This window comes from Trichosurus vulpecula, chromosome 8 (genome assembly GCF_011100635.1).
Source record: "Trichosurus vulpecula isolate mTriVul1 chromosome 8, mTriVul1.pri, whole genome shotgun sequence".
NCBI lineage: Eukaryota > Metazoa > Chordata > Mammalia > Diprotodontia > Phalangeridae > Trichosurus > Trichosurus vulpecula.
This window is the reverse complement of record NC_050580.1, coordinates 150392892-150405665: the sequence shown is the minus strand read 5'-3', so window position 1 is coordinate 150405665 and position 12774 is coordinate 150392892. Positions and strand designations below refer to the sequence as shown.

The following is a 12774-nucleotide window of genomic DNA, read 5'->3' as shown; positions in this document are numbered from 1 at the left end:
GTTGAAGAGCTACTAAAGCAGCTTATTTAAACATTTTAGTATATTAAAATATAATTAGTTCCAGAAGCATATAGATCCCTTGAGTATATAATCTCCTTTGAGTACATTCTATAAAAATTCTTAACCGCTAGAAAAATTATAAGGTTAAAAATTTATAGCATCTTAGCACTGAAGAACTAAATTAATTTCACTGTAATATAAGAAATTTATACACAGATATTCTCTAAGTAGTGTTGACTGATAGGATCCACGTAGTAAATGAGTTAGTGTATCAATTTGTCCTTTACATGTGACATTTTTTAAAACTAGATAAAGCATTTAGAAATAGTATAATAGCAGCCTATTCATGACTGACAGGAATTATGAATTGACAGATCCAAAATTTATTAAAAACAAAACTTAAAAGCTGCTTTACTTGCAACAGAGAACATTTGTTTGGTTTTTTTTAATGTTCATTTTTAGGAGGAACTGTGTTATGGGTAAATCATAATAAAATATGATATCCATGTTTTTAGTTTTTTCTTGGCAAGTTTTATATCTTGAATAATTCAGTGAGAGCTTGCTCAACCTGAGCTATGCATTTTTTTTAGAAATGTGATTAAAAATATATCATTTAAAAGAGAGGGGTCTATTGAAATTATTTTTCTAAAATTTAAGAACTATTTATGAATTAGAGTAATATTTTCATTAGAAATGTATAAGTTCAATGTTACAACAAATACAACCAATATAAGAAAATAAATAACCTAAAATGATAAATTCTATTATAGGATAATGTTTTAGCTTTTAATTTCAATGTATTACTTGAGCTTTTTCTTCCTTATTCCAATATAATTACATTTTTAAAAATATATATGGGTTTGTTTGGGTTTCTTTTAGCTGAAACCTTAATGAGCTCATCAGTTACATAAAACCAATCTAAAATCCTTGTATATTTATGCTAATATATTCAGTTAAATTTTAGTTATCTTTAAATGGCTTTTCTACTTTGTATTATTTGCAGACTTTTCTTTGCCCTGTTGGGCTTCCTGCTATTAAGGGTAGGTTGGTAAAAGGAGGACAAGCACTCTACTCCCTCCCATTAGTGGGAATAAGAAAGGACTTGGCAGTACAGTGATTTCATTTGAAATGTATCCAGAAATTTGTATGCAAGTCATTCTAAGCACTGTATGACTATATAATGTGGGTGTGGGTGTGTATACATGCAAATAGGGGGACCAATGTACAAGCAAAGACAATGAAAGGTGTATAGCAAGAGATTATAACTTATAAATTATAGATAGTTCTATATGAGCTTTTTAATATAAATGTAAGTTTAATTGCTTTTTTTGTTTAAATTTCACAATTAATTACTTTTTAAAATAGATTAATTTAAGTATCATGTTACTGATAGTTTCACTTGTCACTATGAAGGATTTCATAAAACATGACATAATTACTGTTCTTAACTTTTAAAATATTTTCTGTCTTTCCAGGGGGTCAGTCAGATCTTGGATATAATTCATTATCTAAAGATGAAGTTAGAAGAGGTGACACGTCTTCCCAAGATTTACAGGAAGAAAAAGAGGACAAGAAAGAGAGTGATTGTAGTTCCTGTAGGTGTTTATATACCAACATGTAAAATTGGCTACTGTTTATGTAGTTGAGCCAGTTCACAGGTGTTCAAAGTATATTGTGCCTTCTGCTAACCTTATGTATTCACTGAAAAAGATAAGTGACCTCCCGTATAAAATATGCTTATTCTATTCTTATCCCTGCCCAGGTCCCTGACTGGTCAAGATATTTGCATCATTATGCATCCTCATAATAAGGAAAATTGGACTCCATATAAAAGTGATAACTATCTTACCACATGAATATATGCAATTAATGACTTTTTAAATGTCTTTCCAGGTCACATACTATTGCAGTGAACTCAGACCTAAATTCTCTTGATGTAGTATCATTATGTAGTACTGAACATTTCTTGAAATAGCTAGGCCTTCAACTAGAGATTGAAAACTTTTTTGTTACATAATGTTTTAAAATGGACTTTGGCTCATAATGAGAGAAAAAGACAATGTTGCACACACAGAGCGGGGGGGGGGGGGGGGGGGGGGAGGGAATTCTTTAACAGCATACAATGTAACATAAGGCATTGGTTAACAAATTTTTCCTTGTATCCTTATAAGTGTCCCAGCTTTTTAATGCTGTGTACTTCATATGTAAATTATATATAATGGTATAAATTAACCTATATTTTTCTCCTGAAAGTCTGGAGAAAGTGGAATAATTCCAGGTTTATAAATGGAGAAATAGTTAAGTAGTTTTCTTAAAGCTTTATAAAGATTTAGCAGTTTAAAAACAACAGGAACAAACCTTTATACTTCCTCAGGTATCTTTTTTCTATCCTGTTTTTAGTGCCAAATTGTTTTTAAATGAAATTTTCTTTTTCTCTTTACAGTGTCTGAGAGTGAGAGTGCAAAAGGAAGTGCTGATTGCCTTCCTAAGCTCAATTATCAAAATACAGGCAGTATAAATCCTACATCTAGTATAGTTCGCCTCAGTGGTATGCTTAGCCATGCAGATGAAGTATCAGGAGGAAGCACAGGTAATCTATATATTACATTCTTGTTCCTTGCATGATAAGCCAAATTTATATAAATTATGATGTAAAATTATCATATTAACCAAAAATGTCAGTATTAAAAATTAGGTTTAACTTTAAGGTCTTTTTTAAATGATTACATGAAATAATATTTATAAAATGTTTAGCACAGTGCTTGGTACATAGCAAGTACTATATAAATGGATGGTGGTGGTGATGGTGATGATGATGATGATGATGATGATGATGATGATGATGATGTCATCTATGTCTGTTTGTGATGTTTGACATCATGGCCAAGCAACTTATGCGCTGAACTCTATTACAAACCAGTTCTTGTTGAAGTACTCTTTTCCAATTTGTCATAGACCCAAACTCCACATTATTGCTACTTTTGATATGGACCATTGGGAATTCTAAAGGATAGTAAGCTAGCTCTTTTTTTTATTTAATTTAAATTTATTTATTTAAACATATTTGGTTTTCAGCATTGATTTTCACAACAGTTTGAATTACAAATTTTCTCCCCATTTCTACCCTCCCCCCCACTCCAAGATGGCATATATTCTGGTTGCCCTGTTCCCCAGTCAGCCCTCCCGTCTATCACCCCCCTCCCCTCTCATCCCCTTTTCCCTTCCTTTCTTGTAGGGCAAGATAAATTTCTATGCCCCATTGCCTGTGTATCTTATTTTTTAGTTGCATGCAAAAACTTTTTTTTTTGTTTTTGAACATCTGTTTTTAAAACTTTGAGTTCCAAATTCTCTCCCCTCTTCCCTTCCCACCCACCCTCCCTAAGAAGTCGAGCACTTCAACCCAGGCCACGCATGTATCATTATGTATAACCCTTCCACAATACTCATGTTGTGAAAGGCTAACTACATTTTGCTCCTTCCCAACCCATCCCGCTTTATTGAATTTTCTCCCTTGACCCTGTCCCCTTTCCAAAGTGTTTGTTTTGATTACCTCCACCCCCATCTGCCCTCCCCTCCATCATTCCCCCCCGCTTTTATTTTTTTTTTATCTTCCTCCCTCTTCTTTCCTGTGGGGTAAGATACCCAACTGAGTATGTATGGTATTCCCCCTCAGGCCAAATCTGATGAGAGCAAGGTTCACTCATTCCCCCCTCACCTGCCCTCTCCCCTCCTCCCACAGAACTGCTTCCTCTTGCCACCTTTATGCGAGATAATCCACCCCATTCTATCTCTCCCTATCTCCCTCTCTCAGTATGTTACTCTCTCATCCCTTAATTTCATTTTATTTCTTTTAGATATCTTCCCTTCATCTTCAACTCACCCTGTGTCTGCTCTCTCTCTTTTACATATATATATATATATAAACACACACAGATATATATATACATACATACACATGCATACATATACACATACATACATACATACGTACACATTCACATATATATGTATATATATATATATATATATATATATATATGCATATTCCCTTCAACTACCCTAATACTGAGGTCTCATGAATCATACACATCATCTTTCTATGTAGGAATGTAAACAAAACAGTTCAACTTTAGTAAGTCCCTTGCAATTTCCGTTTCTTGATTACCTTTTCATGCTTCTCTTGATTCTTGTGTTTGAAAGTCAAATTTTCTATTCAGTTCTGGTCTTTTCACTGAGAAAGCTTGAAAGTCCTCTATTTTATTGAAAATCCATATTTTGCCTTGGAACATGATACTCAGTTTTGCTGGGTAGGTGATTCTAGGTTTTAATCCTAGCTCCATTGACCTCCGGAATATCGCATTCCAAGCCCTTCGATCTCTTAATGTAGAAGCTGCCAGATCTCAAATTGTTTCTTTCTGGCTGCTTGCAGTATTTTCTCCTTGATCTGGGAGCTCTGGAATTTGGCAACAATATTCCTAGGAGATTTCTTTTTGGGATCTATTTGAGGAGGCAATCGATGGATTCTTTCAATTTCTATTTTGCCCTGTGGCTCTAGAATATCAGGGCACTTCTCCTTGATAATTTCTTGAAAGATGGTATCTAGGCTCTTTTTTTGATCATGGCTTTCAGGTAGTCCAATAATTTTTAAATTCTCTCTCCTGGATCTATTTTCCAGGTCAGTGGTTTTTCCAAGGAGATATTTCACATTGTCTTCCATTTTTTCATTCCTTTGGTTCTGTTTTATAATATCCTGATTTCTCATCAAGTCACTAGCTTCCACTTGCTCCAATCTAATTTTTAAAGTAGTATTTTCTTCAGTGGTCTTTTGGACCTCCTTTTCCATTTGGCTAATTCTGCCTTTCAAGGAATTCTTCTCCTCATTGGATTTTTGGAGCTCTTTTGCCATTTGAGTTAGTCTGTTTTTTAAGGTGTTGTTTTCTTCAGTGTATTTTTCAGTATTTTTTTGGGTCTCCTTTAGCAAATCATTGACTTGTTTTTCATGGTTTTCTCGCATCCTTCTCATTTCTCTTCCCAATTTTTCCTCTACTTCTCTAACTTGCTTTTCCAAATCCTTTTTGAGTTGTTCCATGGCCTGGGGCCAGTTCATGTTTTTCTTGGAGGCTTTTGTTGTAGGCTCTATGACTTTGTTGTCTTCTTTAGGCTGTATGTTTTGGTCTTCTTTGTCACCAAAGAAAGAATCCAAAGTCTGAGACTGAATCTGGGTGTGTTTTCGCTACCTGGCCATATTCCCAACCAACTAACTTGACCCTTGAGTTTTTCAGTGGGGTATGACTGCTTGTAGACTAAAGAGTTCTATGTTCCACGTTTGGGGGGGAGGTGCCAGCTGTGTCAGACCCGCACTCCTCCTTCCCCAAGAACCCCCAGTCCAGACTGGGCTTAGATCTTCAGCAGGCTGTGCACCCCTGCTCTGATCCGCCACTTAATTCCTCCCACCAGGTGGGCCTGGAGCCAGAAGTAACAACAGCTGTAGCTGCCCCACCTCCGCTGCCTCCGGGGCTGGAAGCCGAACAGCCAACTCCTTCCACTCCTGCAGTTTTTCCCACTAACCTTCTCCTCAGTCTTTGGTGTTTGTGGGTCGAGGGGTCTGGTAACTGCCGCAGCTCACATATTCAGGGCGCTAGGGCCCCCTCCGCCCGGCTTCTGGTCTGGATGGTCCACGCTGCTCAGGCTGGGCTCTGCTCCACTCCGTTCCCAGCTCCCAGCTCCCAGCTCCGTGTGGGATAGACCTCACCCAGAGACCATCCAGGCTGTCCTGGGCTGTAGCCCTGCTTCCCTCTGCTGTTTTGTGGGTTCTGCCGTTCTAGAATTGGTTCAGAGCCATTTTTTATAAGTTTTTGGAGGGTCTCCGTACGGAGCTCACACTATTCCCTGCTTACCAGCCGCCATCTTGGCTCTAAGCTAGCTCTTTTATTAAAAATTTAAACATAGTTGCATGATTTCATCAGTTAGAAAAATGCAGGTCTTCAATTTTTTGCCTAAATTCTGTCTACCCATCTAGTGGCAATAACACTATATCTTATAGTTGAGCTATTGTAATGAGACCTGGTCCTTTTTACTTTTTAAAATGCTTTTACACAGTAAGATCTCATTTTATACTTTAAAATTCCACCATGATAGAAAACCTTCAAGTACAGTCCCAGCAAAACCTTATATATCTGTCTTCCAAAAATCAACCTAGCTAAGTTCAGAGAGGCCTATCACCACCAGGTTGGCTACAAGGTACTGAATTATTTGGCCAGGCCAACTCTGAAAAACTGCCTACTATGTCAGGGTACTTGTGATTGAGGTCAGTTTAGTGTATAACAACATCAGTGGATTAAGGATCCTTGAAACTTCACTATAGCTCACAGCAATAGTGGGTTGGGGTTTTTTTTGATGGAATAATGTGACTATACATTTTTATTTCTTGAATCAGCTCAGTTTTGCTTCTGTTTATAAACAAGAATATACGTATTTGGGAACTATCTTAAGTGAAGTTCCTTCCTATTATAAATCTGCTATCAGGTAATATATGTGGTTATTTCTCTTAGAATCCTTGTTAGGGGAATATTGTTATTTAACGTCATTAAAGTTTTACACTGGCTTCATGAAATTACTTCATTGAAAAGTCATCAAGTCCTTTCTAACCATTATATCTCCCCTCCCCTAAATTTCTCTGTTTCTATTGAAGGTACCATTATCCTTATAGTCAGCCCAGTCATCTTTAACTGAGTCATCTTTAACTCTCTTCTTCATTTCATTGCCCCAAATTCAATTAGTCACCAAATTTTGTTGATTTTTACCTTCACAGCATCTCTTGCATACATCTTCTTTGCTCCACTGACATGACCAGATCACCTCTTGCCTGGATTGTTGAAACACTTACCTAATTGGTCTCACTTCTAATGTCTGCCTATCCTCCAAAAATCTGTCAAAAGTATAGATCTGATCACATTATTCTCCAGCTCAAAAATTTTCAGTTTTTCCCTCTGATTTCTGGAGAAAATCTAAATTCTTTATGTTCAAAGTCCTTCATAATCTGCTTCCAGTCTACCTTTCCAGACTTACTTCACATTACTCCCTTTCACATATTGTGTTCCAGGCACTTAATACTGTTCCCTAAATTCAGCTCTCCATATTCTGTCTTGTTGCCTTTTCACTCTTACCTAATTTCTCCCTCTTTAAAATCCTTAGTTTCCTTCTAGGTTTAGCTCAGATACTATCTCCTGTGAGAAATTTTTCCTAATTCTCCACATTAGTAATAACCTCCAAGAACTGTCAAAAATGATGACAATACCCACTTTCAGTGATTCACAAAGACAAATGACCCTTGCTAAATGACCTTGCTAAGATTATGAAGTCTTGGGCAAAAAGCAAAGATCTTACTAGGGCACAAGGATTGTGTTATCAATACTATATAAAAGACAAGGAACTTAGAAGTGAGAGACAGATTTTGTAAGTGAACAGTTTCCCCAACTCCTCATCTAGTTCTTCATTCTGTCTAGGTGCTCAGGTGCTCTCTAGGTGCTCAACAATATTGCTTTAGTTTCTGCTTCAGTTGTTTTCTCCCATATTTCCCCGCATCTTGTTCCTGTATTTTCTTACATGAATGTATCTTCTTAATATATAAATCTGCTTCATATTCACTGCCCCCTTTCTACTTGTCATGTTTCTTTCAAATAAGGTATACCCTTGTAGAGTTGTATTCCAATCAAGGTCCTGATTGTATCATCTGTAGCAGGTCCAAGTCAAGCAGTCATATTTGAAACTGGACAAGACCTCTTCCTTTAAAAGGGCTATATCTTTTTACCCTTGCTTCTTGTCTTTTTTTTCCTTCAGATTTTAGATGTTTGTTTAGATGGAGGCACCTATGTAAGGAAAAACTTCCATCTTTATGTTCACTTTTCAAATTTTTTTCTCTTATTCAATTTTCTTTTCTTTTCAGGTCTGATTTCTCTCCCTTCTACATTCCCCTCCCACCAAACATTAAGAAAGCAAGAAAAATAAAACCTATTTCAAATATGTATAGTCAAGCAAACCAAATTCCCACATTGGCTGTGTCCATAACAAGGACAACAAAACATAAACCTCGATCTGTACTGAGTCCATCACCTCTCTATCTGGAGGTGGCTAGCCTTTTTCACCATGAGTCTTGTGGAATTGTGGTTGGTCATTGAGTTGATGAGAATTCCTAAGTCTTTCAGATTTCATACCACGCATCATTGGGTAGTGTCCTACATGTAATTTTCACTCTTAATTTGTTTTGTTTATTTGTTTGTCAGCATGTTGGTTTTAGTAAACTGACCAAGTAGCAAAGATCATTTTTTCAACCTTGTGGATTTTTTCATGTGCATAATGTTTTCTTTGTATTGCCTGGTAACTGACCTCATTTGTCTTCAGTTCATAGCACCATGATGGCTGGAAGTTCTTTAGTTCTTTATTAGTTCTTTAGTTCTTAGTATTGTATTATACTTGTACTCATGTAGTTCCTATGAATATCTTGGTAGGTAGTCTCTCAAGTATTCCTTGTTTGCAAAAAGCAACAATATTGTTTCTTTTTGACTATACTTCCTTCAGTTTCTTTTTCATATCTTGTCGCAATAGTTAGCATTTCTAGCACTTTATCAAATAATAGTGGTGACAGTGGCCTTACTACCTTGACTCCTGATCTTATTGGAAAGGACTGTTGTTTATCCTCATTGTTATATAATGCTGACTCTTGCTATTGGATAGGTGCTACTTACTGTGTTGAGAAGTATTCAACTACTCCTATGCTGTCTAGTGATTTTTTTAACAGAAATGTGTATTGTATTTTGTCAATAGCACTTATATACCCTCTTCTCTTCTCTCTCTACCCTTTTTCTCTTGATGATCTAATCAGTTCCTGTGGGTTCAACAAGAGAAATATCTATGCAGACATTCTAAATACATCCAGCTATAGTATCTTCTCTGAACTCCAATCTCACATTGCCACCTGCTTGCTGGACATCTCCACTTGGGTGTCCTATAGGCACCTGAAAGTCATTGTGTCTAAAATAAGCTCTGTATTTTCCCCAAAACCTTCCCTCCTCCAAACTTTCCTATTTCTGTTGGGGTTACCATCATCCTAACAGTCCCCCATGGTTGCAGTCTTCAACTCTTCCTTGATTTTCCTCTTGCCCTCACCCCTCATAGCCTATTGTTTGCCAAGTATTATCCATTCACTTCTCCTCTTATACAGTATCTACCCTAATTCAAGCTTTTTATCACTTTTCACTTGGATTTTTGCAATAGCCATCTAATTAGTCTTTCTGCTTACAGTCTCTTTTTTCTCCAATCCATCCGTCACTCAGCTGTCAAGTTTATATCCTCAAAATTCAGATCAGTCAATCAAATATTTATTAAGTACCTACTATGTGCCAGGCACTAGAGATATAGATACAAAGAGTGAAGCAACCTCTACTTGCACTGAGCTTAAATTCTAATGGGAGAAACAAGTTCACCAAAAAACCACATCAACATGAATATGTAAAGTTAAGAAATACATACATGCACATACATATGTATGTGTATACAAAAACATACACCTATGTAAAAATATACACACAAATTAGTTAAATACAGAAGGAGGGCACTAGTAATAGGAAGGCTCTAGAAAAGCTTCATGTAGAAGATAGTACCTAAGCTGCATCTTAAAGGAAAAGAGGGACTCGGAGATGAAGGGAAGGAAGAAAGGAATGCAAAGGCATGGAGATGAAAAATAGACTGTTGTGAAGTAGAAACAGAGAGAAGTTCAGTTTGTCTGTATTGCAGGGCATGGGCGGAGCAGCGTCCAGTGATGTTGGAAAGATTGGTTGTGCCAGGTTGTATAGGGATTTAAAAGCTAAACAGAGGTTGTATTTTATCTGAGAGGCCATAGGAAGTCACTGGAGTCGATTGACTGGAGGAGTCACATGGTCAGATATATGCTTGAGAAATTTTTTTTGGCAGCAGAGTGGAGGATATATTGAAATGGTGAGAAACTTGAGACAGAGAGACCAATTAGGAGACTTGCAATAATCTAGATGAGAGTTAATGAGGGCCTGAACCAAGGTGGTAGTCATGGGGATGAAGAGAAGGAAGTAGAACTGGCAACTTATCTGATCTTGTTGCCCCCTACTCAGAAATCTTAAGTGACTCCCTATTGTCTCAAGGATAAAATGTAAAATTTTTAGCCTGGTATTTAAAGCCCTATGGCTCTGACTTCTCTTATTTTGTATTATTCTCCTTCACATACTCCTTGTCTGTGACACTGCCCCACTAAATGATGCATATGTAGTATTCATTCTGCCTCCTCTGAGGGGTCTTGGCACAAGTAGTCTCTCTTGTTTGGAATGCACTTCCTCCATACTTGATTGGTAGAATCACTAGCTTCCCTCAAAAAATAACTCCCTTGTCACCTGTTATGCAAGAATTTCCCTGATTATCTCCTCCCCTGCTCTTAGTGCTCTCTCTCGAAATTATTTTGTATTACTTCATATATAATTTGCATTTACTTGAATGCACATTATTTCTCAGCAGTGAAATATAAACTCCAAAAGGCCAGGTATTGTTTCAGTTCTGTGTTTTCAATCCTAGCTCAAGCAGAATACCTCAAACATAGTAGGAACCTAATGTTTATTGAACTGAATTTGCTTTCATGATTAGTGCTTTTCAAGGAATTCCTTTGTTTTAAAAAGTATGGCTATTTCTGCCTGTTTTAATGCTAATTTCTAAAGCTGTGCTCTTTTATTCTTAATTGTTTCCTTAGTGAAGTATTTTGTTTTCCATAGTAGTTAAAGGTAAGTTTGGCCATCTAATCAGTTAGGCAAAATTGGTTTAAAAATTATTATGGGATTTACTCCTTAAGTAGCAAAAATAAGTACTAAAATTTAATCTTCCAGTGCTTAGCACAGTTCTTGGCACATAGTAAGCACTTAAGAATTCTTGTTGGCTTGACTTAATCTGGACATAGGGTATTGAATGCAATTCATTTTCTCATTTTAATTCTTCATGACTAAATTACCTTTCCTGTTTTTCAGAAGACGCATCTGAGCTGCTATTAATGTCTTCTTTTGAAGAGACAAATGAAACAGAAAATCTTGAAAGAAGTTTCAGAAAAAGGCACCGAAATGATGCAGAGCCTGCTTTGCAGCAACAGATGACTTGGGAAAACAGAAATCATAATCTTAGTGGAGGTGTGTTGATGGGACTTCTGATCAATAGGATTAACCAGGAAGAAAGTCCTGGAGAGATGGTTGAAAAATTAGGAGCTGATGCAAAAATTCTTTCAAATGTTATGCAGAAAAACCCAAGGCCAAATACCCTTGATATTGGAAATCCATCTTTAAGATCAAAAAGAGACAGTCTGGAGAAGGAATCTAGTGACGATGACACACCTTTTTATGCTACTAACTGTTTGGCAGATAAAACTGACTCTCCTGTGATTTTTGACTTAGAAGATTTAGACAATGAAACAGATACGTCAAAAGCGGGGACCACCCCTACACAAAACCCTAAAAGGGTGGAACGAATGAATAGCAGCTTCTCAATAAAACCTATTGAGAAAACTGATGTTGCAGCTGGGTTTGATCCACTCTCACTTTTAGCTGCTGAAACTGAGCAGCAGCAGAAAGAGGTGGAAGAAGATGAGGATAACGATGAAAACAAAAGCATTTCCACACCATCAGCAAGAAGAGATTTAGCCGAGGAAATTGTGATGTACATGAATAATATGAGCAGTCCTTTGACCAGCCGTACACCAAGCATTGATTTACAACGGGCTTATGAGGAGAAATCAGCAAATAAGAAAAGTCCAACAGTAGCCAAACCATGCAGAAGGTCTAGCCTTCCCCCCATTTCTCCTAGGCCGATCCGTCTTACCAAATCTAAAAGTTACTATATTAAAAATGAAGACAGACCCAGGGATAGACTTTGGTCTTCTCCAACTTTCTCACCAACCTGTCCAGTTAGGGAACAGTCTCAGGATATGGCTGGTACATTAACTCTTGTTTCATCACCTTCATTTAATTTAGATACATTAATAACACCTAAATTGGATGTTCTAAAGAGTAGTGTGTTCTCTGCTGGAAAAGGCGTTGCAGAGAAGGCAAGCAAATGGTATACAAGATTCACTATGTATACTACACCCTCCAAGGTAAGGTTTCCTGGTGTCCAGGATTACTTCCTTTCCACCCCATTGATAGAAAATTTTAAAATACTTGACTGTTGGAAAAGTTTATATTGATAGTTATTCTTTAAATAATGGCCCTGTCTAAAGAAAACTTTAAAGATTTATTTATGTCAGAGATAAAGGACAAACAAAGACTTACAAAGACAAACAAGACCTAGGTCACTAAAGAGGAGAGATTTTATTGATTAGATTTCTTTCTATAATCCCACTGTGAAAGATAACATATACTTATTTATTAGGGTCCATCACGAGAAAATTATTATTGATCCTCAGTCTTCATACTATTTTTCTGGCTAAACCTGTCGATGTATAATATAACAAAGAGAAGATAACTGGCGTATTAGTCCTGGAAAACAATTTTCACATGAAAAAGTACAATACAATGTCAACAGTTTCAGCATTGCAGAAATTATTGCTCTTGTTGCATTACAGATACTGACATTGTCTTTATTTTTTGCATCTTTTTATCCTAATGAAGGGGGGAGGGTACCCTCATTTGTTTGATAGACTCCCATACTTTCAGAAGTGAAAATAAAGGCAACTAGCCTTTAACTTTATCAGCAAATGGTAGGTAATACAGCCTT

At 36.7% G+C, this 12774-nt stretch overlaps 1 protein-coding gene across 6 annotated transcripts in view; it reads left to right on the top strand.

The window, feature by feature from the left end:
• DENND4A (DENN domain containing 4A) overlaps positions 1 to 12774 on the top strand; it is a 161453-nt gene that overhangs the window by 126840 nt on the left and 21839 nt on the right. For all 6 annotated transcript variants that reach the window (XM_036736751.1, XM_036736749.1, XM_036736748.1 and 3 more), the window contains 3 exons: positions 1476 to 1595; positions 2444 to 2590; positions 11040 to 12154. In XM_036736751.1, the coding sequence (XP_036592646.1) occupies positions 1476 to 1595; positions 2444 to 2590; positions 11040 to 12154 (1382 nt within the window). The remainder of the gene's footprint in view (positions 1 to 1475; positions 1596 to 2443; positions 2591 to 11039; positions 12155 to 12774) is intronic.